This window comes from Acomys minous (assembly GCF_964271855.1).
Source record: "Acomys minous genome assembly, chromosome: 11".
NCBI lineage: Eukaryota > Metazoa > Chordata > Mammalia > Rodentia > Muridae > Acomys > Acomys minous.
The window spans coordinates 80,362,905-80,389,551 of NC_140492.1; the positions used below are offsets into that span (position 1 = coordinate 80,362,905).

At 39.3% G+C, this 26,647-nt stretch overlaps 1 protein-coding gene and 1 long non-coding RNA gene across 12 annotated transcripts in view; one reads left to right on the plus strand and one right to left on the minus strand.

Moving 5' to 3' along the window:
• Positions 1–26,647, plus strand: part of ARB2A (ARB2 cotranscriptional regulator A) — a 363,769-nt gene that overhangs the window by 42,150 nt on the left and 294,972 nt on the right. For 8 of the 11 annotated variants that reach the window (XM_084802553.1, XM_084802551.1, XM_084802558.1 and 5 more), the window contains 2 exons: positions 303–404; positions 2,173–2,273. In XM_084802553.1, coding sequence (XP_084658679.1) covers positions 335–404; positions 2,173–2,273 — 171 coding nt within the window. In that variant the 5' untranslated portion in view covers positions 303–334. The remainder of the gene's footprint in view (positions 1–302; positions 405–2,172; positions 2,274–26,647) is intronic. The other 3 variants (XM_084802560.1, XM_084802552.1, XM_084802561.1) reach the window with 1 other exon arrangement.
• LOC311609400 lies at positions 22,349–25,861 on the minus strand. The gene is made up of 2 exons (XR_014783377.1): positions 24,645–25,861; positions 22,349–24,543 (listed from the first exon to the last, which is right to left on the minus strand). It is a non-coding gene; the product is annotated as an uncharacterized lncRNA (long non-coding RNA).

A 26,647-nucleotide genomic window follows, 5' to 3' on the forward strand; every position in this document is an offset into this window, starting at 1 on the left:
AATAGCCATTTTGAAGGGGAAAGTTAATCACTTAAGTAGGTTATTTTCAGAATCAAGTTGTGACTCTTTGGGAGACTATGCTTTGGAAAGGACTTATGTTGATACTGTGTTTGATCAAAATACTATGGTAAAAAATAACAATTTTGGAACTATAACATTATCAGTTAAAGCAACGGATAAAATTAATGTACTGGAACAAAAAATACTTTTAAACCATAAAAAATGAAGTCTTCATTTGTATTATAACTATGAACAGTGAGTCCAAGTAAAATTCATATTAATTTGTGTAACTTCTTTTCTAGATTTGCTGTCTAGGATCGATTTGGATGAACTCATGAAAAAGGACGAACCACCTCTCGATTTTCCTGATACACTGGAAGGATTTGAATATGCTTTTAATGAAAGTAAGGGGTAACACTATACACATGAAAATATATGTGCTTATGTATAATTTGCTTAGAAGTATTTATTGAACTGTAGGGAACATATTAGATATTCTCAAAAACCTAACTAGAATATTTTGCAGTTTTTGAGAGATGATGACTTATTGTTCAAGTGAAATTCTTCACTCAACTTAAAGAATCAAGGAACAATTTTCTGTACTTGGCAAGTCCCATAAATTGAAGGACATGGATTGACTTAGTTCATGCATTGCAATGTGAGCACTCTACTGATATCTAAGTGGAAACTCCTAATTGAGTTATAGTGGAAGGTGCATTCTTTAACCTGCTGTCTTGAATGAGGTGACTGGTAGTCATTGTATGTGACAATATTTTAAAGCAGATTTCCCAGTGTTACATTATTTTTCAGGAACATACTTGTTTAATATCTTTTTAAAGTGTGGGATTAAATTACCTTTATTCCTGAGCTGTTGGGAAAGGCACTGTACCCACACCATACACTATTACATTTGAAGGTGTTGCTGTTGTCTGCGGGCAGCATGAAGCCATCATGTCCATCTGGTGACTGCATATCACTCTTAGTGAGTCCCCCTCACATGTCACCTGTAGGTGTACAGGCTGTCTGCCTTTGTGTATTTAAGTGCTCAGATTTTCAGATTTTATAAAGATTATTTTATCGTGAAATATGTATAAACAATAATTTGTTGCCTGTTGGCTTGTGGGCTGTTTTTCTTCTGATTTCCAGAATCTTTTTGGTGAAAGAAGCAGGGCAGGTGGTCTGTCTTTTTTCATTGTAAAATAGGCTGACAGTTAAACCTTTTAGTCAATAGAAACTAATGTTTGCCATGAGGAGAATCTTTTATGAGATAGATACTATGATCTAGATGGTTGATTTAACATTGTTCATGTTAAACAAACTTACTTTTTGATATATGAGACACATTTTCATGAAGAATATCACAAAGCACTATATTCTTTAACACACAAAATGGGAATATTACGACCGAAATGTTTCCTGATAAGTGAGGAGCCCTGTATACCTCATTTGGACCTTTCTCGCTCTAGATCAGATAATCCAATCCTGTAAGAGAGGGGTAGTCGAGGCGTCCAGGCCCTCCCTCCATTACCTGTTGCAGCTTCATTGCCAGGTCCTGGAATTGTTAGAAAGCTCGTTAGTGTTTGGTGGTGGAGCCCTGTGGTTGGAGTTAGCTGATTGGGTGGTTTAAGTTGGTGTTAGCCCCTCTTCCCCCTCAGTCTCCATTGACTCCTTGTCTCTGGGCCTAGTACAAAACTCTTACTTGAAGTCCTGAGTCCCATTCTGCACTGTAGGTAGCCCCACAGTGTGTTCTTGTGTTCCCACGTCACTGTCTGTGTACATCACAGATGCGAGCTTTACATTGTTGAATTTCTTTGATTCTTGTCTAACTTTCTGAAAAGTTGCTTCGAGTTTCAGCGTTTGTATTCTAGGCAGCCGCTAACCTTCAAGACGGGCCACACTCATGGCATTATCTGCTGTCAGTTCTTATTGCTACTGTCAGTTACTTTCAAATACTCATGTGAATGTCGAAACTAGCTTATAAATTCCTTATAAAGACCATTCTTTTATAGTCTTAATAAGTGTATTTCATATCGATATCTGAAGACAAAATTTTAGGGGAAAAGCAAATATTTCAGAAATTTATACTTGCTTTCTATCAGACATTATTTACTGGAAGTTCCATATTATTTAAATACATTCTAAATCACTGGAATATTGCTTGTTGTCTTTTAGAGGGGCAGTTAAGACACATAAAAACGGGGGAACCATTTGTTTTTAACTACCGAGAAGACTTACACAGGTGGAACCAGAAACGCTATGAAGCTCTGGGCGAGGTAGGTCAAGCATATTGCTTTACTGCACTTTTCAGCTTGAAAGGTGAGGTTTTCCATGGATATTGTTTACTTAATTTTCCAATTTGAAGGACCAGGGGTAGTGGTTAGGAGGGTGCAGCAGTTTGCATAGTCCTTTTACACAAGGTGATTTTTAAATGCTTTTTCTTTTTGTATTTGTTAATTTTCTATCATTTCCTGGAAACACATTCTTAACTTGCAACTTGCTTTTATACTGACATAGCCTTCATATGACTTTGGCAGTTTCCAGTGAATCACTTACATGGAAAAGCAAATTCGCACAAAATTTTCTCCTTTTTTTTTTTTTTTTTGTAATGGTTTTTAAAAGGTTGACTCTTCTACTGTGTCAGAAAATCGAGTATTATTTTTAAGTTTTTATTCCTATGAAGATTGCTATTGTGATAGTTAGGCTGAATCTTTCTTACTTCCTTTTGACTTGAGAACGTCTGGCCTTCTAAAAGTAGGCGTGCATCACTAGAGAAACCCGTGACAGTGCTTTTCGTCATTGGTGGGTGGTTATCACAGTGAACAATTTCACTTACCCAACATATTGTTTTTAGTAAAAATATATGGACACATTTGTTTAATATTTCATCTAGACAACTATTTTCCCCCTAAGAAAAAGCAGAAATTTCTATATTTACATTGGCTTTAAAATAAAGTTGTCAGAATGCATTTTTTTTAGTTAAAATATAACATGGAGGACATTTGATAGCGTGAAGAATTCAAATGCAATGAACTAACTTTTCATGTGTCTCTTGCATTACTGCGTATGAGCAAAAGTTTTGACTTTTTGTCCTGCATTCTCTTTACAGGGACATTGTATTGTGTTCTCACTGGTCGAGAGGGTTGGGCCCCTTCCAAGGCACTGGGCGTTTTTGTGTTCTAGTCAAAATAATAGAGACAGTCAGTCCCCTGTCTCCTCAGTGGTGGCCAAGGTGGCAGGCTTACAAGTGGACCTTTATGAGACCAGTTTACTAAGCTAGCGTTTCCTAAGATGATGCGGTTCCCGTGTGTGTCAGGCATTCACCCGAGCCTGCCGTAGTGCGCGATGTCAGAGGGAGAGGAGCAGATGAGCGTCTGCAGCTCCTGCTGTCTGCCACTGCCCAGTCCTCTGGTTCCTGGGCCGAGTGGATGCTTGAAGACTGCAGGCTAACCGTGCGAGCCCTTCAGCACTTCCCTTTCCCCACTAGCTTATGGGACTTTTTTTTTTCTTTTTTCTTTTTGGTTTTTCGAGACAGGGTTTCTCTGTGTAGCCTTGGCTGTCCTGGACTCACTTTGTAGACCAGGCTGGCCTCGAACTCACAGCGATCCGCCTGCCTCTGCCTCCCGAGTGCTGGGATTAAAGGCGTGCGCCGCCACGACGCCCGGCTTTTTTTTCCTTTTTTTTGAGAAAATATAAATTTCCCCCCTTCTTTATCTCCCTTCAAACCCTCTCACATATCCCCCATATTCTTTTTTAAATTCATGGCCTCTCTTTCTTGAATTGTTGTTACATTTATTTTTGAATATTCTCTAATATTTGTAATTTGAATGTATACTGTGACCAGAATAATTACTGCTTATGTTAAAGTGCTTGCCCATTTTCTCTTGAATTATATACTGCAAACTGGTGGTGCTTTCATTATAGAATAACCATACAGTAATATAGCCTTAGAGCAGTGCTTGTGGGTGCACACACACGTGTGTGTGTTTAAAGGGTGCCTACATTTTACTCCTTTCTATAATCCATGTTCACCAGCTCTTTTAGGCACATGATTGTACAACACATCTTGTGGATTTTCTCCATTTGTTTGTGTTCTTTTGAAACAACATAGATCTTACTCTGTAGTCCAGGCTGGCCTTACCCTCAGAGTACAGCGCAGCCTGGCCTTGAACTTGGATTCTTCTGCTTCAGCCTCAGCCTTCCTAATACTTGCATTACAGGTGTGCCTTACCATACTTGGCACTTACTGGTAATTTTTAACTTCTGATTTCTTGTACTCAAACCTATATTCTTCATCATATATATCAAAATTGACCTACTGGGCTGGAAAGATGATTAAAGCAGTTGCTGTCAAGCCTGATTATCTGAGTTTGATCCTCAGAACCCACATGGAGTGAGTGAGAACTAACTAACTTAAGCTGTCCTCTGACCTGCAAGCACTCACCTTACTCACAAACACACACACACAAATACACAATAAATAAATAGATGTAAAACAAAATGCTGCTAGTATAGCTTCTTTTCTCCTAAATAGTCACAAAACTTACATTTCATTAAAGCATTTATTTATTATAATTTATTCACATTACATCCGTTATTCCATCTCTTACCTTCTTGTTCCCACACTTCTTCCTTCGCCTGCCCTATTTCATCCCCTAGACCTCTGACAGGGGGTCTCTCCTCCCCCACCATCTGACCACAGCCTATCAGCTCTCATCAGGATAGCCTGCCTCCCCTTCCTCTGTGTGCCTGCAGGGCTTCCCCACCAAGGGGTGGTGATCACATTGTTCATGCGAACCATGAGCTGTCCATCAGTTACATCTGAAAGGGGGCCTGGTTCTCTGCATACAGTGCCCTTGGTGGGTGCATCAGTTTGTGCAGGCCCCTCTGGGTCCAGATCCACCAGCAGTGATGGTCACCCTGTGGGGCTCCTGAACTCTCTGGGTCCTTCTGTACCCTACTCTTCACACAACTCTCAGTGCTCCACACAGAGTCCAGCTCCTAGGCCCAGCCTGTGTCCTGATTCCCTGCTGGGTGGCATCTCTCAGAGGAAATCCATGTTGGGCTAATATCTACTTATAAGTGAGAATATACCATGTGTGTCTTTCTGGGTCTGGGTCACCTCGCTCAGGATGATCTTTTTTAGTTCCATCCATTTTTCTGCAAATTTCAAGATTTCCTTGTTTTTAATAGCTGAGTAGTATTCCACTGTGTAAATGTACCATAGTTATTCATTCTCTGGTTGAGGGACATCTAGGTTGGTTCCAGATTCTGGCTATTACGAATAAAGGTGCTATGAACATAGTTGAGCAAATATCATTGTTGTATGATGGAGCATCTTTCCAGTATATGCCCAGACTTCTTTAAGAATTTTAAATTAAAACATAATTATATCACTTTTTCCTTCCTTTACTTCCAACTTTTCTTATGTATTTCCCCTTGCTCTTTCTCAAATTCATGGTCAGTTTCTTCGCTTGTTGTCACATATATACATATATGTAATATAGGCTAATCTATAACATTTCTGATGTTAATGTTCAAGTCAGTGTTTCACAGATCACCAAATCACCCGATGTCACACACCAGTCTCCTTTCTTTCCTAGTATGTTGACTGAAATCAGAATAAATCTGTCACACAGAACTCAGTGTGATGGAAGCCTGGACTGGAAAGGAAAGCGTTCTCAGTACAGAGGTGCTGCATACCACCTGTCAAGTTTCGAATACTTGCTGTTGATAATTTGCTGTAGAAGATTACTAAATGAACTCCGTTTTCTGTAGTTAGGTAATGAATTGTATAAGGTCTAGTTATCTATCAAGTCACACAGCTGTCACTAGAGTGAGTGAGTTTGTTTGGAGTAAATGTAGAATCTAATGTAGCTGAGTCAGGTCTTCAGATTCAGTGTAATCAACTTACTGTTCTTCATTCACACCTTGTTCTTGTTTCTCAACTTGTTTTTGAAAAGTTCTTCCCTTCTCACAGCTCCTGGTACTAGTGTGTTCTTAGCATGTCTCCCATCATCTCGTCTGTGGAGTCTCTCTTTCCTCTCATGTTGTTCCATTGGATTCTTCTTGTCCTCCTATCTTGTCCTATGTAAAAGTAACCTATGGTGATTTTACAATGGACTGTTCCGCACAGTTTAAATTAAAATAAAAACAAAGCAGGAGCCATTGAAACAGTTGTGCTGGGGACATGTGTCCTGTGACTCTGACTACCTGGTGGGAAGAGACACAGTACCTGTCAGTCATCAGCTTACTTATTTTACTTAGTTTTAAAACATGCTTCTTTTAATTATATGTGCATGGGTGCATTGCCTATATGCATGCGTGTGTACCATGTGCATGCAGTGCCTGCAGAGGCCAGGAGAGGACTTTGGTTCCCTTTGAGTTGGAGTTGCACACAGTTGTAGGTACCATGTGAATGCTGGGCACTGAGCCTGGGCCCTCTATAGGAGCGTGAATACTACTAACCATTGCTCTAGCCCCCTATACTTATTTTGCATGTGTTTTAAGTTTTGCACAAATTGTGTCATGATGTTTTTTGAGTCATATATCAGTATTATGCAAATATAAAAATTGTTTAGTATCATTTGTGGTCTATGGATTTTGTGAAATTTCTAATGTTAGAAATTTAATACAAAAGATTAGTTTTCTTATTAGAAGAAAGGAACTTTATTTTTTCCAATTTCTAAAGCTAAAATTAAAAAAAAAAAGTCTTTATTTCAATTCCCACTAAATGCCTATATATTCCAAACTACCTGTTGCTTAGGCTTATTTGGAAAAAAAAGGCTTACCTTAATCTTCACTGTCAAGCTTCAGACTTTTATCATGCTAATTTCGAAAGTGAAGTCACTGTGTGACAGTTGAAGTAAACCCACCTTTGTATGTGAGTACTGGGGACAGTTAGTGCTGGTCCAGGTCCCCAGTCCCATGAAGATCCAGAGCTGAGCTGGAGTCCTGGAGTTCTTCTCCCTCAGCCCCGGCAAGGGGAGGGTTTGGTTGAGTGTATTCCTAGTGTTGCCTTCATAAATAGCTCTGGGAAGGTTGAAGTGTTAAGGAAATTGATTTTTGCCAACCATCTAAAAAAAAAAACTAACTCCCCCCCCAAAAAAAACCACCCTTGTGATTTTGACGCCTTTGTTACTGAATATTGAGTTTTATCTTTAGTTAAGAGTTACTATGTTTTTAGTTTATTTCTCCTTCTCTTAATACCACACCCATTCCTGAAATGTTCTATCATTTCTATGTAATCAAACTTATTGATATGCCAGTTTGCTTTCCGAATGTAGTGTCATAATACACAAAAGAACATTATGACGGGTGGATCTGAGCCCAGGGGTCCTGCTCAAACTATGACACTACGCGCAACCAAGGACAATACGTGCAATAAACTTCAAACCCCTACCCAGATCTAGCCAATGGACAGGCACTCTTCACAGTTGAGTGCAGAATGGGGACTGACTTTCACATGAACTCTGGTGCCTCATATTTGACCATATCCCCTGGATAGGGAGACCTGGTGGCACTCAGAGGAAGGATAGCAGGCTACCAAGAAGAGACTTGATACCTATGAACATATACAGGGGGAGGAAGTCCCCTTCACTCACAGTCATAGGGGAAGGGAGTAGGGGGAAAATTGGAGGGAGGGAGGAATGGGAGGATACAAGGGATGGGATAACAATTGAGATATAATATGAATAAATTAATAAAATATATTTAAAAGGAATGCTTTATATTCACAGTTACATTTCTATAGTCCAACAAATGTGTGTATTTTTATGCTACGCATATATGGCTTGATATATATACACACACATACATACACATACATACATCTCCTTAATAAGTTTGTATATTTTCTTTAAATTTAAAAAGAAGCTATCAGCTTATGTAGGCAGAAGAATGGTCAGTGAGGATTATGTATAAAAAAGTCTTTAGTGTGGATATGGAATTGAATGTTAAGAAATAGCATTTTGTGAAACTCAGTCCTAATGGAAAGACCCTCATGCTAAATCGTAAATAAGGTGACGGAGGCAGCTTATAACCTGGGAGACTTTTTAAAACACCTCTTCTTTGTCAGCACTGAATTACTATTAAGTAGGGAGTTTATTAACCAATATAATTAGAATGAAAGATTTTGTTTCCTTGCCTATTTTGTGTCTTTGCATATGTATTTTTATAGCTTCTATAAGAATCAATAAATTGTCAATGTACTTAACAAGAAACTATCAGTAATTAGGGAATCTTAGAAGTTTGGCTTTTTATTAAGGCATAGGACTTCACTGGAAGAAACAACTAAGGTCATAAATCCCTCCCTACCATAACCTATGCTGGGATAATCTTTTATAAAATACTGGAAAATTATTGAAAAAGTATTAAACTAAAATAAGATTTTTAAAAAGACTGTGGGGCAGTTGGGTCTTTCAGGGGTTTTTAGCGGCTATACTGAGATGTGTATAATGAACAGCTTAAAGTCAGGAGCAATACAGATTATTATTTTTAATACTTAAATATTTGACTATAATATGCAGAAGCATATAAATTTCATAACATGAATATTATTTGGGCTTGCATTGGCTATCAATCAACCTGGATCTTGTTCTAGCCCCATCATATCTGTGTTACTGTGTAGAAAGGTATTTGTCAGCATGTGAAATGGCCAATAAGTATTATTTGTAGATCCTTATGATATCAGTTTTTTTGTTACTCACTTTTTGGAACGTGGAAGAAAAGTACACTGTATCATTTAAAGGTATTTTGGCCTTCACCTTTGGTGTTGATATTAGAGTGGTTTAATCCTGTATGCTCTTTGTCTGTGGTCTCCTCAGGGTTACTGACCTCAAGGTTCTCTCTCCGTGGTAGGAACAATCTTGGGCCTCACTCTGGCCTTCATTTCTACAAGTAGATGCTAGAGATAGAATGACATTAGTAATTCGACATTTTAGAATGGAAAAATCTACCCTGGAATAAATTTCTGTTTCTTAAAAGCAGTCTGCCATTGACCTAAGAGTAGGCATATAGAGCTATTAAGTAGGCTACAGAGCCCAGAAGTAGAGGGAAAGTGCAAATACTTTTGGAGATCTCATTTCTGTCAGTTGCAATCATAAAGCACTAGAGGAAAATGACATTTCCCTTCAGTAGCTAGTCATCATAGAATATGTAATCTGACTCTTCATTACAGCGTATACCAGAGCGAATTAAAAACTTAGACTAAATGTACCAGGACCATAGCACTGGTGATAGTCTTGAAGTATCACCCTAGAAGTGATGTGGCTTCAAATATTTTTTCCTTTAAAGCAGTGATTCTCAACCTGTGTCTTTCAACCCCTTTCAGGGTCAGATGACCCCTTCACAGGGATTGCATATCAGATTTTATATGAAGGTTCATAACAGTAGCAAAACAGTAGCAATGAGAATATTTTTATGGTTTGGGTCACCACAACATGAGGTCCCAGGATTAGGAAGGTTGAGAACTACTACTTTAAAACAACCCGAGTTCTTTAGAAAATGTCTAATTCTAGTTTGAAACAAGAAATGAGCATTGTCAGCGTAGAATACTTTGTTAATCAGATAGCAAGAAAGCTTCCAGACTGCTTGCCCTTTAAAGATTCAGAAGACCACCAAATGCGTGGCCTGGACTTGGACATAGTGTCTGGTTTCACTTGTTTTGTTTTATTTTATTTTTTAACTAAAGCTATATAAAGCTTGTGGATTAAACAGAATAAGTTTCTAAATTTAAGAAAAAAAATAAAGATTCAGAAGAATAAGATAAACAAAAAATTAGCAATAAAATAAAAGCCAACATAGCAAAAAGAAAAAGAGAGAAAAAAAAAAAAAAAAAAAGAAGCCCAAAGCCCATTTTCTGACATCCCCACAAACTCACCAGTGGATAAAGCTCACAGATAAGCAGTTCATGAGAAAGAAATGAGAATTATTTAAGACATGTTATGCTGTGCTTAACCTTACTTACAATGTTGATGAGGCTTTACAGAAGCAGACCTTTCATATATTATTGGTATAGATGAGAAAGTTCCAGTAGAGAGGTAATTGCTAATATCTTATTAGAATTATTACATGGGCATTCATACCCTTTGGTATGAGAACAGGGAAAAGAAATAGATTTATAATTTCTTTATTTCAAAAGAAACAAAAACAAAACCTGGAGAGTAAACTCCTTAGAGGGGAATCCAAATATAGTCAAAGCCTGAGAAGGACTCAGTGTTCTGTTGCTGCGATGGAGATGAGGGAGCCCCTGTGTAAGGACCACAGAGCCTCTGGTAACTGAGGGTGGTCCCCAACTGACAGCAAGCCCATACTGAACCCTGTAGTAGAGAAACCGATAGAACCCACTAAGGCTTCTGATATTGTGGGGGGGGGGGCGGAGAGGGGGGCTGCGTGCACATGTGCCTTTAGGTGCCTGTGAGCATGCTTATGGGGGCTGAAGGTCAATGTTGGATGCCTTTCTTAATTTCCCTCCACCTTTATTTTGAGACAGGATCTTTTATTGAGGTCAGACCTTACTGCTTTAGTTAGGACAGTTGATCAGTGATCTCGAGGGCTCTGCCTTTCTAGCCCTGGAATTATGGGGATGTCCAGCTTTTTGTTACAAATTTTGAGATGCTAAATTGTCTTGTTTAGTTTGTAAACCAGTAATTGGGCACCAGTAAGATATAAGGTCTCAATGAACTAATTAATTCAGAAAAGGGTCATCAATTATTGCTAATTCCTTTACATGAAAGCATGTGAGGGATTTTGTGTAGTGGTAAGTAAAGTATCATTTTACAGATTTCTTGCAATTATAAGAGGGAAAAAATCCCTTAAAGTAGAGTTCTAGCTGTCAAACTTAAGAAGCACTCAAATATGAATGTAAACACAAATACTTATAGATGCTGAGAGACTGTTGGCTCAGAGCTAATACCATGAGATTTTAAAGTAGGTACTTTCCAGGGGCATTTGGGGAAGATTGCTAATTGTCTTTACTGAGATAAAGACGTTATGGTAATGTAGGTAATGCTCTTATTCTTAGGAGATGCATGTAAACTATTTAGGGAGAGAGTCATGATGCATCAAAATTATTTTTAAATGCTTCTTTAAAAAGATAGAAAAACACAAAAATGAAAAGAACTCTAGCTGTATTTGGAACAGTAATCCCAGCCCTTGAAAGGCTGAAGCCACAGGCTTGTGACTTCAAGGCCAGCCTGGGTTACATTTGGAGACCTCATCTAAAAAAATGAAGTGGAATTCTAAAAAGGCTATGTGATAAAATGTTAATAATTTGAAATCAGAGTGCAGAGCAGTACATATAAAATTGTTTATTCTATTTTTCTCCATGTCTGAAAATTTAAAAATTAAACATTAAGGAAAGGACTAAAGTATGGCAAATGGAAGGACATTCTGGTAGAAAAGGAAGAGGGAGGGTAGAGAAGCAGGCAGAGAGGGGAGGGCGGGAGGGTAGAGAGTCAGGAAGGGAGGGGCGTGGGAGAAGGCTGGGGTGGCTGTGGGCCCTTTTATCCACCGCACACACCTTGTGCAACTGTAGGGTGCAGGTGATGACTTAAGCAGCTGCTAGGTCCTCCCGGGCAGGGGGGAGGGGCAGGCCAGTGGAATCACCTGTTTGCTAACACAGGCCCCTGTGAATGCTTGGCATATATTCAATCACTTAGTCATGTAGACATACCCCCACCACAGTTTGTCTATTTCTGTAGAGATCATTTGCTTACTGCCTTTTTTTTTTTTTTTAAATCTGGTGTGCTGACTAGCTTTATGTCAATTTGACACAAAGTGAAGTCATTTGAGAGAAAGGAAGCACACTTGAGAAAATGCGTCCATAAAATGGTAGGCAGACCTTTAGGGCACTTTCTTAATTTGTGGTATGGGAGGACCCAGCCCATTGCCATCCCTGGGTTGGTGGTTCTGGCCATGAGGAGCAAGCTAAGTAAGCAGCACTTTTCCATGACTTCTGAGTCAGCATTTGCCTTTAAGTTCCTGTCCTGAGTTCCTGTCCTTACTGCTTTCAGTGATGGACAGTCAAACGGAAGACTGAGTGAAAGAATCCCTTTTCTCCCCTTCACTACCATAATAGAAACCTAACTAAGATGCCTGGGACGTAGGGCTGTGGTTGCTTGCTGATTGCATTTGGGATTTTGGAGGGAATGACGCAGCGAGGTAGATGCTGTGAGAGATGATATACTATGTGTCTCCCATGCTCATATATCTTCTTGGATCAGCCAAGAGTGCAGTAGCCGAGCACAGTAGCTCATGTGTCTAATCCCAGCACTTGGGAGGTAGAAACCAAAGGATTGCCTGCAGTAAATTGGAGGCCAGCTCAGGCTGCGTAGTCAGTTGAAAACCATCCTAAGGCTCGGCTGAGACCTTGTTTCAGAAATCTTTCTCCTCCACCCAACAACAGAATATTAGGCCTGCTATTTCCTTGAACCGTTTTTCAGAGATATAGTTGTGCATGAGCATTCTTGGGGTACAAAGAACAGGCTTGTCTATTAGTCACCACCACATGGAAGATTCCCAAGTTTTGTATTCCTGTTGTAGCTTCTCTGGGTTTAGTTGGGGGCTTGGGAGCCAATGCAAATAGGCTGGTGGTGGGTCATGATTAATAAGCTTCCTTCATTGTCTTTGACCCAGAAGTTTTGTTCCATTGCCAGTATCCACAAAACAGTAATAAGGTGATTAGCTTCTAAGTAGGGGATAATCAGATCTTAGACCCTTCAGTGGTGATTGGGTCTTTATCAAGCGATCATCAGCAATCTTGTTTTTGTTCTGACTCCTTGCTTCTGCCTGTCACTGGACCTGGATTTTCAGAGTGTGATGCCCCTGGGGTTCTGTGTGGACATTCACATGCTTGTTCTGTTTAAATGGTTAGTACAACTATTCAGTTTAAGTCAGATATGTCACTCCTTCAATCCTTGATAATTACCACATGTTGTCATTTTAACTTCTTAACATACTGCCTTTCCCTGTCTTCATTTGCATTTGTTTAGCTTCAGTTTGCATAATCTCTTAATTAGCTTACTGTAATTCTTACTGCACTGAATTGTGTTCCCAAGTTCAAATTCAAATGTAATCTTTCTTGAAAGTGTGTTTAGAGTTGGGGCTCCTTAAAGAGATGATTAGAGCTAACCAAGGATGCAGTGGTGGGATCCTAATCTAGTGGCAGAGCTTTCTCTGCACATGTTTACCCATGGGTAATGACCCTGTGGGACAGTGAGCAGGTGAGCGAGCACGCAGGTTGGACTGGGGGAGCGTCAACAGCAACAGAATCAGCCTGCACCTTCATCATGGACTTGTAAGCCTTCAGAGCTGTGAGCTCTGTTGTTTGACCCACTCTGTCTATCTATGGTACTTTTGCTTCCTTTCTTGCCCAAATCCCTACTCACCCTGTGTTTAAGCTACATAAACCTACTAACTTAAAAAAAAATGTCATGTTGTTTTCTATCTCTGATACTCTTCTCAGGCAAAGAGCATATGGTACCAGCTATATGCTTTACCACCACATTAGCTACACAGTATTTATTGATTTTTCAGGCTTAGTTAACCTTTAATAATGGTTTCTTTGATTGTTTATGATAGAATGACCCCACTTGCATTCATGTCTCATGTGCTTTTAAAGAAATTATCCTATAGAAATCACAATGTTTTATAGTTGTCAGTTTTTATATATCTTCTCCCTTTCCTAGATGTATCAGGAGAGTGGATTCTAACACACTAAGGCTACATGGGAAGTCAGGATTCTTCAGAGAAACAGGATCTTCATGTGGTTCTTAGTTGTGTATCAGTGCATACAGAGACAGATACAGACACAGACAGAAGGGAATAAGAATTGGTTTATGTAGAGACTCAGTATAAAGAGGTACAATCTGAATTTAAAAACTAGCTTTAGAGGGTTTTTCTCCTCTAGCATTTTGTTCTTTGGGATATATCAGAGTTAATTTTGTTAAGGTTTTCAGTTGATTGGATGAAGCCCACCAATGATATGGATATTTGTTTTATCCAGAACTCACCAATTAATTTCAAATCTCATCTAAAAACAATTCTCCCCGCCCCCCCCCAAAAAAACCAACCCACTAAGAATAATGTTTTACCAAATATTTGGGCACTGTGAGCCTGCTGAGTTGACTCATAGATTAACTAGAAAGTAGTCCCTTCAAGATGAAGTTATAAAAATTATCATTGCATGTATGCTAAAGATAGAGGGGGCCCATGTGCCATAGTGGGCATATGGAGGCCAAAGGACAATTTTGTATAGTTTGAGTCCCTCCTGCCACATTTATTTGAGTTCTAAGGAGTTCTCAGGTCGCCAGACTTGCAGTAGTGGGTGGCAAATGACTACTCCCCAGCTCCCCTGGGATATAATACTGTCAGAGTGTGCTGTAAGACCTCACATAGTGCCAGCTATTTTATTCCTTCCAGGAGCTCACCATTCTATTCTGTGTAATATCTTTCCACACACAGAGACAAGGTTGGTCTGTAGTTCAGCCCACTATGGAATGGCAGGCATGTAGCATGTCTCTCTCTTCCATTGAAACCAAGAAAGTCTGTCCTCTCAGTCTCTGATCAACCTGGTGGGAGTGGCATATTGTATAATTTCATGGCAGTTCCTGGAAATGCCTTCTCGGTTGGTACTCTTGGGGGTAGAAGCAACCTGAAAAATAAGAGATGTGTTCCTAGCTCTGTAGCTTTTCCTCTAGTGGTTATGAAGTTGGCCTTCATGTCTCTTTGGGCTAATACTGATTTGAAGTCTGGTTTGTCAGATATTAGAGTAGCCATGACTGTTTGTTTCTTAGATCTATTTGCTTTGAATTTCCTTTCCATCCGTTTACCGTAAGATAGTGGCTGCCATTGATGGTAAAATGTGCTTCTTGGAGGCAGGGAAAAGGTAGATAGATTTTTTTCTAATCCAGTTTTCTAGTCTTTGTCTTCTTATTAGGAGAATGGAGACCATTAATACTGAGTTTATTATTGACTAATGTTTATTTGTGCTATTTTGTTGTTCTGCTTTTGAGTTCTCATAAGTCTTGATTGGATGTTCTGAAATTGTTGATTTATTCCTTGTGGTTTTCTTGAATGTGTTCAGTCTCTTGATATTGAAGTAATCCTCAAGGGTGCCTTATTTGCCCTAAATACCTTGCCTTTGCTTTTATCATGGAAAGTTCTTTCTATTTGGAATACTACAGATAGTTTTGTTGGTTATAATAGACTAGGTCAGCATCGTTGGCCTCTTAGAACTTATGGAATACCAGTCCATAAAGCAGTTCTGGTTTTCAATGTTGCCACAGAGAAATCAGATGCCATTCTGATGGCCCTACTTTTATACATGACTTAGTTTTTCTCTCTTCCAGCTTTCAAAACTTTTTCTTTGTTGTGTATATTTAATCTTTTGATTATCATGTAGTATATGGAGGTTTTTTCAGGTCCTGTCTATTATTAGGTATTCTGTGTTCCTCTTATACCTTAATGGGCATATAGTTTCTTAGTTATGAAAATTTTCTTCTGTGATTTTGTGGAAAATATTTTCTGTGTCTTAGACTTGGGTTTTTTTCTCCTTTCATAACTTGGGTTTGATTTTTCTATTAATAGTGTCCCACAGTTTCTCATTTTTAAAATTCGTTTTGTTTTTTTATTACTTCCTTTGAAGTAATCCCATTTTTTTACATTGTGGTCCTGATATTCTTTCTTCTACATGATACATTGTGCTACTAAGCCTTTTGTTAGACTTTCGAAGATTTTCTTCTTGATATATATTTTAGTTTGAATTTTCTCAGAGATTGTCTTTTATTTATTACATTATAGTTACATAGCTTGAATTGTTTTTATTATTTAATTCTACTGTTTATGTTTTCTCAGCATATATTTCAACATTTATTTATATCCTATTTATATTTCTTGAACTAGCTATTTAGAAATCACACTCTTGTGCATCAGTTAATTGACATTTCTCAGGCCATATTACACTGGGGACACTAATTTCTGTTGATGTTTTTAATTTTTTATCCGTGTTGTTTGTATTGTTGCCAGGGGACCTAGGTATTGAAGTAGGTTGTTGATGATATTTCTTGGTATGGATACCTGTTCTCACCTTTGTTGAGTAGGGATCTGAATCTTTGCTGTTACTCCAGCCTTCTGGGTTTTGAATGCACTAAATGGTGCTTAGTTAAGACTTGGGGCCACACTTCTTTGATGTGCCAGTCAGCTGCCATAAGTGGTCCTAGTTCAGCTAGCCAAGGTGAAATTTCTTGGCTTAGGATCCAACCTTCTTTTGGGTTAGAAGATTCACCTTGATCTTGAGAAGTCAGTGAAGGGCTCATTGGGTTCTATGGTGGTTCTCGGGTGGCAGAAATTGGTGTCATAGTGGGAGTGAGCAATGTTTATGGGAGTGGGGAGTGGACGCCCTGTAGTCCTCAGGCAGAGGTGGGTGGAGTCAGGCCAGGCTGGGCGTTTCTGTATAGGGTCAGGTGCACATAGTGTTACCATCTACGCAGTGTGGCGCTGCCACCATAGAACATGCAACAGATCTCATGTTGTAGTTTTATTAAGGGAGGATATAAAGAGGCAGCCTCTGGGGGAGGGTAGAGGGAAAAAGAGAGAAGGGGAAGGGAAAAGACCCTTTTATATGGGGTGTAGCATATATGAGGGTAGGGACATATTACTCTTGGTGACAGTCGGAACGTGTCGCATCTCTGGCTAGTGAGGTATGCTGCTGTCACTGAGTCCCTGGGGCTGGCCATGGAGGTGACTGATGGCTAACATAACTTAGGGGTCCCTGGTGAAGTGGTGGGCTAGCTCTAAAGGCCCATGGTGGTTTGAATGAGAAAGGTTCCCACATGCTCAGGCATTTGAGTATTTGCTTCCCAGTTGCTAGGCTTTTCAAGAAGGCTTAGGAGGTGTGGCCTCTCTGTGGGAGATGTGTCACTGGGAGGTGGACTTTAAGGTTTTCAAAAGCTTATATGAGGCCTAGTCTCTCGCCCCCCACAGCTCCCCCATTCCTGCTTGTAGATTAGATATAAGCTCTCAGGTATTGCTCCAGCACCATGCCTGCCTGCTGCCTTGCTCCCCGCCATTATAGTCATGGCCTCGTTCTCTGAAACTATGTAAGCAAGACCCCTAACAAATGCTTCCTTTTATAAGTTGCCATTGTTATAGTGTCTCTTCACAGACTTAGAATGCTAAGACGATCCCTTTTGTGGATTAAGTACCAGGATGTCTCATCATTCCATGGCAACCTGGTAGGTGGTGGGATCCCTACCTGGTGTTGTGGTTCTAGGATGCTGTGCTGTTCCCAGGCAGAGTGGCTGGTGAGCGGGTGAATAGGAGTGTGGACTGGCTCTGGGGGTCTCTACCTGGAGTTCTGGGTTATAGTACACTATCAGGTCCTAGGTTATATGGTACATAGAGTCCCATTTGGGTTTCAGGAAGAATGGCCTTGAGTGTCCCTTTATGGGGTCATGGTTACAGGATGCCCCACAGAACCTGAGTAGTCCAGTAGTCAGGAGACTGGCTGTGGGAGCCCCTTACCTCTCATTTAAAAAAAAAAAGGTTTTGTTCTATATTCCAAAGTTCTATTTCCTGTTTTCAGTTGTTTTATCTTACTCTGGGGTCAGTAAGGAATGTAATAAGTCCATTTGCCATGCTGTTTCTTTGACCATTTTAGAAATTGAACAAATGTAAGTTGGCTTTTCAAATTGTTATACTGTTTTGTTCTGGCTCATGCTTTGTGTTTGAGAATTTGAGTCTGTCACTGGGGGGTGTAAAGCTTGGTCCAGAGCTGTTCTGTTCCCATCTTGCCTGTGGTAGTCTCTTGGAGCTGCAGGCCCTGTCCCAGGGTTCTGTACTTGGCAGCTGTGCACAAGGAATCTCACGTGTGTTTACAGTCAGTCTTCTTTCTGAGATGGACATTCCTTCTGTTTATTCCTCAGAGAGCACAAGCTATGGGCCTTAATTAGGGTTTCTATTCCAAAAACCACCTAGAAGGAAAAGGCTTATTGGCTTACGTTTCCACATCACAGTTCATCATCAAAGGAAGTCAGGGCAGGAGCTCAGGCTGGGCTGGAATCTGGAGGGAGGAGCTGGTGCGGAGGCCATGGAGGCTGCCGTTTACTGGCTTGCTCCCCATGGCTTGGTCAGCCTGCTTCCTTATGGAGCCCAGGACCACCATCCCAGTGATGGAGCCATGTGCAAGGTGGGCCGTTTGCCATTTATCACTAATTACGAAAATATCTTCGAGCTGGGTCTTATGGAGCCTTTTCTCAACGAGGCTTCCTCCTCTCAGACAACTCCTAGCATGTGTCAAGTTGACATAGAAGTGGCCAGCACAGTGTCTATGTTAATGATCAGTCTTCGCTGTCTTGTTGCAGCTCTCCCGTGTTTAGAGAGGTTATGAGGTTGAGTGATGGCATCAAGAATGCGCACTGAAGTGTTTGCTTGTTGGTTCCGATGTCCTCTGATTTTTTAAGGGAATTCTTTGGTGCATATCAAGGTATCCTACTGCTACAACCTCTTTAACTCCCCATAAAGTCAGCCCTTGTAATGGTGGCAGCACTCATGGGCCTTTGCCATGGCTGCTCCTCTTCCCATGAATGCTGTTCTCTCTCAATGCTATTGACTCTCTTGAGCCTTTCTCCATGAACTTAATTTGGGAGAATGGCTGTGACAGTGTTTAATAATAAACGGTTCCCTGTCTGCTACCTAGAAAAAGCTAGGTATTTTTGAAATGTTCCCCCCACACACACACACTTGTTTTAATTAAATCCTAACAGCCTTAATAATTCTCTTTCCACAATTGTTTCTTAGAGTAACCAGTTAAAAATTAATAAGCTATAGCTGTGATCAACTGTGAGAGCTAAGTAAGCAAGCAAAGCTGGAAACTTTTTTTTTTTTTGAAACACTTACTTTCTATATGAATAGCACTGTGAGGAGAAACAAAGAACTTTAGGGTTTTTTTTTCTTTTTGTTTTTTGTTTGTTTTTTTTATAAGATTAGCGAGTCTTGCAATTAGCTTTTTTAAAAAATACAAAAGCCTTAATTAGCTACTTTTGAAAGATTACCAACCTGGTCTAGCCCTGTAAATTAAAGGATGATAGAGTTTTCCTGGTGAGTTTGATCAATGAATTAGGAGATGAAATAAGTTAATATAATAAGTTGGATATAAAAGCAGCACTGTTAAATAACTAAGATCAATTAAGGAACACTTATTTGTTTAATAAATAGTGAGAATAAAATAAATGTAATTTAAAATAAACTAACAGTTGATACTGACATTTAGGCAACAGAGCATCAAATAAGCAATAAAGGTGTGGCTGCCCACTACTCCTTTGTGGACATTTAAAGTAATGTGTTAATAAATTTTAAAAGCATTGGCTCAATGTGCATACTTTTGTGAAAAAAGTATAAAGGGAAGGAATTCATTATATGTTGCTCAAATACATTATTTTGTGTTTTCATAAACAGCTTGCCCTGACTAAAATTAACTCCCCCGTAGTTCAAAATGTCATCTATACCTAGATCCTTTAAAGTGAGTAATTACGCTAAATGCGCATCGTAAGCTAGTACCCATCTTATGTCCACTCTGACCATATATACCTTGTATCCTGTTCTTCCCGATTGTAATAGTTAAGGTTGTGCATGTGATTGAAAGTGAAATGAAAGAATAAAACTTTGTGAGTATTAATGTACTATTTTGAGGCTGTTTTGTTAATTCACACAAAGTTATCCAAACCTATGCAAGTTATAACCAATATCATGTGTTACAAATAATATACAATATGTGTGAATCATTGTGAGAAAAAATGATGAATACATTTGCACAGTTCCTCTTTCCCTTGGTTCTGTTTGGTGTGTCCTGTTAAGCTCCGGCCCATGTGTGTCTCACATTCTCTGGACTTTTCCAGGCAGCATTTGTACATCCACAAGTGTCTCCCATCTTAATGCTAATGGCCTTTGTGTCCTCACCTAGCAATATTTGGTTTTGAATTTTTTTTTATACTGTCTTAACTCTAATGTTATTTTACAGCACCATGCTTACTTTCTTATTTTTGTGAACACTCATTTTCCTTCTCCCTTGTAGTCTATTTACTTTTACCCACACATTCATGCTTGCTAGTCCATGCTCAGTTCTGGATCCTCTGTTTTTGTTACTGTGATCACTCCTCTTTAGTGAGTGAACTGTTTTCAAAGCTGCTAGCCATGTCTTTCAATACAAACCTTTCTTCCCACGCTCACCTCTCTGCCATGGACTGGCACCATCACTGAGGGTTTCCCAGCTACCTCACATTCAGAATGCACTTTTCTTCTGCAAAGTTTTTTCATGAATTTAAGCTCTGTAGTCACCCTGCCCGCTACCTAGCAGGTAAACTCCTCTTTCTCAGCATGTACATTGCAACCAAGCTTCCTCCAATGACTGCATTAGCCCTGCCCATCCATGTTGAATCTTTAATCCAGGCTGCCAGCCCTCTGTTTGCTCATTCATTCATTCAGCCTTCAACTTGTATAAATTTTGTTGACTTTTTACTTTGTAGCAAGAAGTCTTAGGTAACTTGAGATTCACACAGCTAAGAAAAAAAGCATTCTTGTCCTTCTAGGAATGGCATTGTCTTTAAAAATATTTGTTTTTCTTTCTCTCTTTTTTTTTTCTTTCTTTCTTTCTTTCTTTCATTCATTCTTTCTTTCTTCCTCTCAATCAATGTGTGTGTGTGTGTGTGTGTGTGTGTGTGTGTGTGTGTATACACTTGCAAGTGGATACCCACAGAGGTCAGAACAGGGTATTGGGTCCCCTAGGGTTGGAATTTTAGGTGGTTAAGAGCTGCTAGATGTGCTGGGAATTGAACTCAGGTCTTCTGTAGGAACAGCAAATATTATTAACTAGGCCCAAGATTCCATTCTTACAGGAAGAAAGCAATACACAATAAAGTAAAATGACAAAATGAGCTCAGGAAATGACTTGGTCAGTGGAATTTGCCACACAGCACGAGGGCCTGAGTTTGAACCCCTAGAACCCAAACATGGCAGTATAGACTTGTCATCCTGGCACCCAGCAGCAGCACTGGGTAAGTGCAGACAGGAGGATGTGGGGGCTTTGTGGAAGGTCAATATAGCTGAATCAGTGAGCTTCAGGTTCAGTGAAAGACCTTGTGTCAAAAGAACCAAAAACCAACTAAACAAACAAACAAAGAAAAAAAGCCAAACAAACAAACCAAGCCCTCCGAGAGAGAGAGAGAGAGAGAGAGAGAGAGAGAGAGAGAGAGAGAGAGAGAGAGAGAGAGAACGAGAAAAGAAAAACAAATAAAAAGAGTTAGGTCAATTCAAGATGACACCTGAAAACAATCTTTGACCTCTGCACAGTTTTGGTCTCAAATCTAGGCATTTTCAGAACCATTCATTATGTTTGTAGCCCACCATGACAAAATAGTTAGCTTTTGTCATTGGCAAACTAACTGATAAAACAATTTAAAAGAAGACTTGTTTTGCCTTATGGTTTCATAAATATTAGGTGGTTGTCACTTGATTGTGTGGCAGTTTATCATAATTTAGAGTATATGGCTAAACAGAAGGATTCACCTCATGTTAGATGGAGGCATAGGCAGGGAGAGGGAGGGAGGGAGAGAGGGAGAAGAAGAGGGAGAGAGAGAGGGAGAGGGAGAGGAGCCCAAGACCAGCGACCCAGAGGCTCACCTCCTAGACCAATTGGCTTTAACCTTGGCTTACCTTGGCAAGTTACTATCATCTATGCAAAATGCCACCTGATTTACCCCATCACTGTAACAATCCCTTCATTAGGGCAGAGCTTTTATGACCAGTCACCTTGCTGGAATTCACCAGCTGGCTTCTTCCAAAGCCTTCAACACATAAACCCTTTACAATCAAGACATGACATTCATGGAAAACTTTGACCCAATACTGTAGTTTAAAGGAATGTTGTAATATTTTAGGCATAGTATTATAATTATGTAATATGCAAATTCTATTTTTAAAATAGCTGTATTTTAAAAATGTTTAGACAAGCTATTCAGTATAATCCTCTAACTGATTATTCCCAACATGGTAGACTCTGAAAATGAAATAAAGTTGAGCATTTAGGAATATCATCACATTCCTCAAAAGTAGTTTGTAATAAATCAGGTCTTTTGTAATTATCTTCTAGGATGATTTGGGTAGGGGGCACTCAGTTAATTTAAGATGTTGACTTTATTTCCCCAGAAGAATATGGATGATTTGTCCTTTAAAACTATATTAACACTATGCTACATGTCCTTATACAGAAATAAACAATTAAAAATTTTAGTAAAAATTCCAGCATTGATCTGCTTTCTGCATATTTAGCTTTTTTCCATCCTAAGAAAACTACTGCTGTTTTCTGAGATATTTTTGTGTCCTTTCTTTCACCTGTAGGAATATTTTTCCTGTAACATAAATTGTATCTTTTTTTTTTTTTTTCCTTTTTAAGACAGGGTTTCTCTGTGTAGCCTTGGCTGTCCTGGACTTGCTTTAAAATATGCACAGGAACTCTATTTTACAAATCTTTACAAGTGCTACTGAATTGAAAAAGGAAGGATTCCCTGGCATGATTACTTTCTTAGATTAAAAGATCTTTAAAGCAATTGCCATTTTGATACTTAACTTTATTTGATCATTAATTGTTCTCTCAAGTCTGTAGTGGGGCAGGCAGGACGGATCAGCAGGAAAAGGCCCTTGTCACAAGCTTAACAACCCAAATTTCATCCCAGAAGCAGCATGGTAGAAGGGCACACCTGACTTACAGATGTTGCCCTTTGACCCTCACAGGCAGTGTGGTACTCTGCACCCCCCTTTCATGCACATTAAATCAATAAATGTAAAATTCGAGTTGCCATCTCATAAATCCATTTTTAAAAATTTGTAGTCCTTTGGTATAAAAAATTATATAATGTAACTTGATTAGGTAGGAGGATATCTATTAACCAATTGATTATTTACTTTATTAATTTAATGCATAATTCATTCACAACAAATGTTGTTAGCCAGTATAGGATACTCTATAGCGTCTGATGACCTATCATGGGTATGACATTTACAAACGGCAACCATTTCCTGATTTAGATACTAAAATGGCTTTCTGACTACAATAGGAAGGTGGTAAATGAGTGACTTGTATAGGACGCTCCCCCCTGTCAAAACCATAGCAACAGAGCATGGATTTCTCCCATGCTTTATAGCAACAAAAGCAGAGAACAAAATAGGTAAAATACTACTTTGGAAATCTGTACTGTTTGCTTTGAATTTCTGGCTGATTACTGATTAGAGCAGTGGCTCTTAACCTTCCTAATGCTGGACCTTTTAATATAGTTCCTCACCTTGTGGTGACCCCAGCCATAAAATTATTTTATTGATACTTCATAAGTATAATTTTGGCACTGTTATGAATTGTAATATAAATATCTGATAATGTAGGATATCTGATATATGATCCCTGTGGGGTTTGTGACTCACAGAGTGAAAAACCACTGGATTAATGTGTTCACAGGAGTAATCTAATAAGGCTGTAGAATAAACCTCTAAAAAGGAACAGACTTTACCCTGAGTTAGTAGTGACTTTTTCTGTTTTCGCCACAATGAAGTAATTTTTGCAAGACTTGAAAACTTTGGTATTCCATAGAAGGATATTGCTAAATTATCCAAATTAACCCAGAGTAAAAGGCCATTCAAGAAGTATTTCAATAAAGCTTAAAAAAATTTTTTTTTTCTAACTAAACTACATTTCAGCACTCCAGAAAGAAAGTCACAACAATAAAGTACACCAGCAACAAACTAAAACTCAGTGTTTGAGACCTAATTAAAAAAAAAATTACCAGACATGTGTAAGTAGGAACCTAAGACCTATGACTGTAATAAATAGGAGGGGACGCAGAATTATATTAAGCTAATATTAAAATGTGTGCGTGTGTGTGTGTGTAAGTGTAATTTCACTAAGAAATTAGTTCAAGAAGATCGAGTACTCTGAAAACATAAGGGAGAAAGCAGCATAGTTCTAAATTGAGCTTTTAGAGATGAAAAGCATAAATGTAAAATAGCACCTAAAGTGTACTAGTGAATTTGACACAGTAGAGAGAAGACTGGCAAATGTACACACAGGATAAGAAAGAGGAGCAGGGATGTGGATTCCAAAGATGAAACTTAAGTTGTTATCCCTGGTGGCAAGTCCTTTTACTTGGTTCGCCATCTTACTGGCCCCCTTCTAGGATTAGAACTTCAGAAGGAGAGAAAATGGATGGCAGAAAAAAAATATTTGAAAAAGTAATTGCAGAAAAATTTCTAAAACTGATAATACATAACATATAATAACATAATATAACATACCATTTTACAATTGTGCATATATATGTTGTAAAATGCTCTATTAGCCCAATCACAAAACATATACTAAAAACTGCATGAAGGACAGAGTTAATAGGTCTTAAAAACAGAGAATATACATTCTCATTTATTTGTTATATCTGTGTATTTATTTGTTTGCTCTTTTAGAATTTTGTACAGTGGGTTTTATCTTATGTTCGTGTATACCAACTCCTTCCAGAAGAATTTCACTTTCCCTTCCTATTCAACTTTATATCTTCTGTTTTTCAAATCAAGTCCAGTTTATGCTGTTCCTACATTCTTGGATGTGTGACCTTCCTTTGGCCACTTGTGACTTACCCAGGGCTATGCTCTTAAAGAGTACTGGCTGTCCCTCTCCTGGGAGCTCTCACCCACTGCCAGTTGCTCCTTGGCTAGGTGTGCGACTTCATTCCTCGGCATACTGGGATTTGTCTGGTTTGTGTTGTAAATCTATCTTTTATTCCCTGACATAACTGTCATGTCAGAGAAAATACAGTCCCCTTTCTAGTTCTTTCTGACCTCTAGCTGATTGGTTAACTCAGCTCTTCTGGCTCAGAACTTCAAACCAGCTTCCATCAGCTTCTCACTGAATTGCTCTGCTTGACTTCATACTAACTCTTAACAATCTGTTCTAATCTTCTGGCTCGTTCTCACTCTCTGGCTAGTTCTGTCTTTACCTGTGTTTATCTTGTTCACTCTATAAGCTGTCTCTGTAAAATTGTCACACTAAAACTGCCTCCTCCGTGAACTTAACTGCTACCAACTGAATTGCCACAAACTCAGCTGCACTCCACTGCCTCTCAACTGACTCCCCACTGCCTCTCAACTGACTGCCTCTCTCTTCCTGTGCTGGTCTTAAATTGCCTTTCTTTCTTGTCTGCTCATGAGAGTTGGGTGTCTCCTGTCTCTGACTCATTCTGTCAAATCTTTTTCTGATTGGCTACTTTGTCTGTCCCTCATTTAGATGTCACTTTCAAACATGGCTGCTCCTTCTACAAACTTACCTTGCCTACATTGTTTGGGATTAAAGGTGTGTATTAAGGGTGTGTCTGTATTCTAACCAGAGGGGTTAAAGGTGTGTGGCATGTCTGCATTCCAGCCAGATCACGTAAACCTAGGTCTTTGGGTGTGATCCATTGCCAGAGCAGCCATGTTTCTGGATTAAAATTTCTCTACATTGAGGTTGTTAGAGGTATTGCATATTCTGTCATAACTGCTGTGAATTTTTATGTGCAGCTGGCCTGTTGTGTCTGGAAGATACTGGTTCCTTATAGTCATTCACTGGATCGTTTACAGTCTTTCTCCTTTTCTGCAATGATCCCCGAGCCTTGGGAAGAGTGAGTTTTATGAAGATGTCCCGTTTTTGGCTGAGCATTCAATGGTATTTTATCCAACTGTTATTGAAAATAGAAGCTACTTTGATGATGGCGGAGAGATATATTGATCTATGGGTAGAATGATGAATCTTTAGGAATTAGTTGAACGTTATGTCCATTTAGCAGAATAATAGTAGTACCCCTACCAGGGTCTATTACCTGCCCAGTCAGAGCCCCCTCCCCCAAATAAGTAAGTAAGCAACCAAGTAAATAAATAATAGTTTTGCTTTTTAGGGTTTCTCTATATAGCCTTGGCTCTCCTGGAACTCACTCTGTAGACTAGGCTGGCCTCGAACTGCCACTGCCTCTCGAGTGCTGGGACTGAAGACAGGCACCACCAACACCTGCCATAGACACAGGTTCTTGGCTTGATAGTGGTGACGGGTAAGGGTTTCATCTTGTGAAGTGGTCCTTTAATCCAATCAGAAAGTGGTTTGTTTAGTTTTGTTTTGTTTTAACCTCCATGATGTTTGTGCCACTATTGCCCCAATAATGATATTTTAAGAGACCAAAGGTCGACAGTTATCTCTATGGATGTTTCAAGTGAAACTTACAGTATGAGGATTCAAAGCCGATATTCAGAAATAAGAGAAAATGTGCAATGTTTGTCCTTCTGCATCCAGGCTACCTTAGTCAGAATGATTCTTTAAGGCAGGCAAAGGAGGAAAAGACATTGTGTATTGCTTACTTATTTACTAATGAATTTATTTGGTGTGTGGGGGTGGGGAGGCGCTGTGCTGTCTAGCTTTGCTAGGATGTGAGCCTCCAGGATCCTTCTATTTCCGACTGTCTAGAGCTAGGGTTGTAGGCGCACACTACCACCGACATTTGGTTATGCAGACCCTACAAGTCTCATGCTTGCACAGGAGAACTTTACCTACTAAGCATCTCTCCAACCTGACAGCTTACATTTTAGAAAA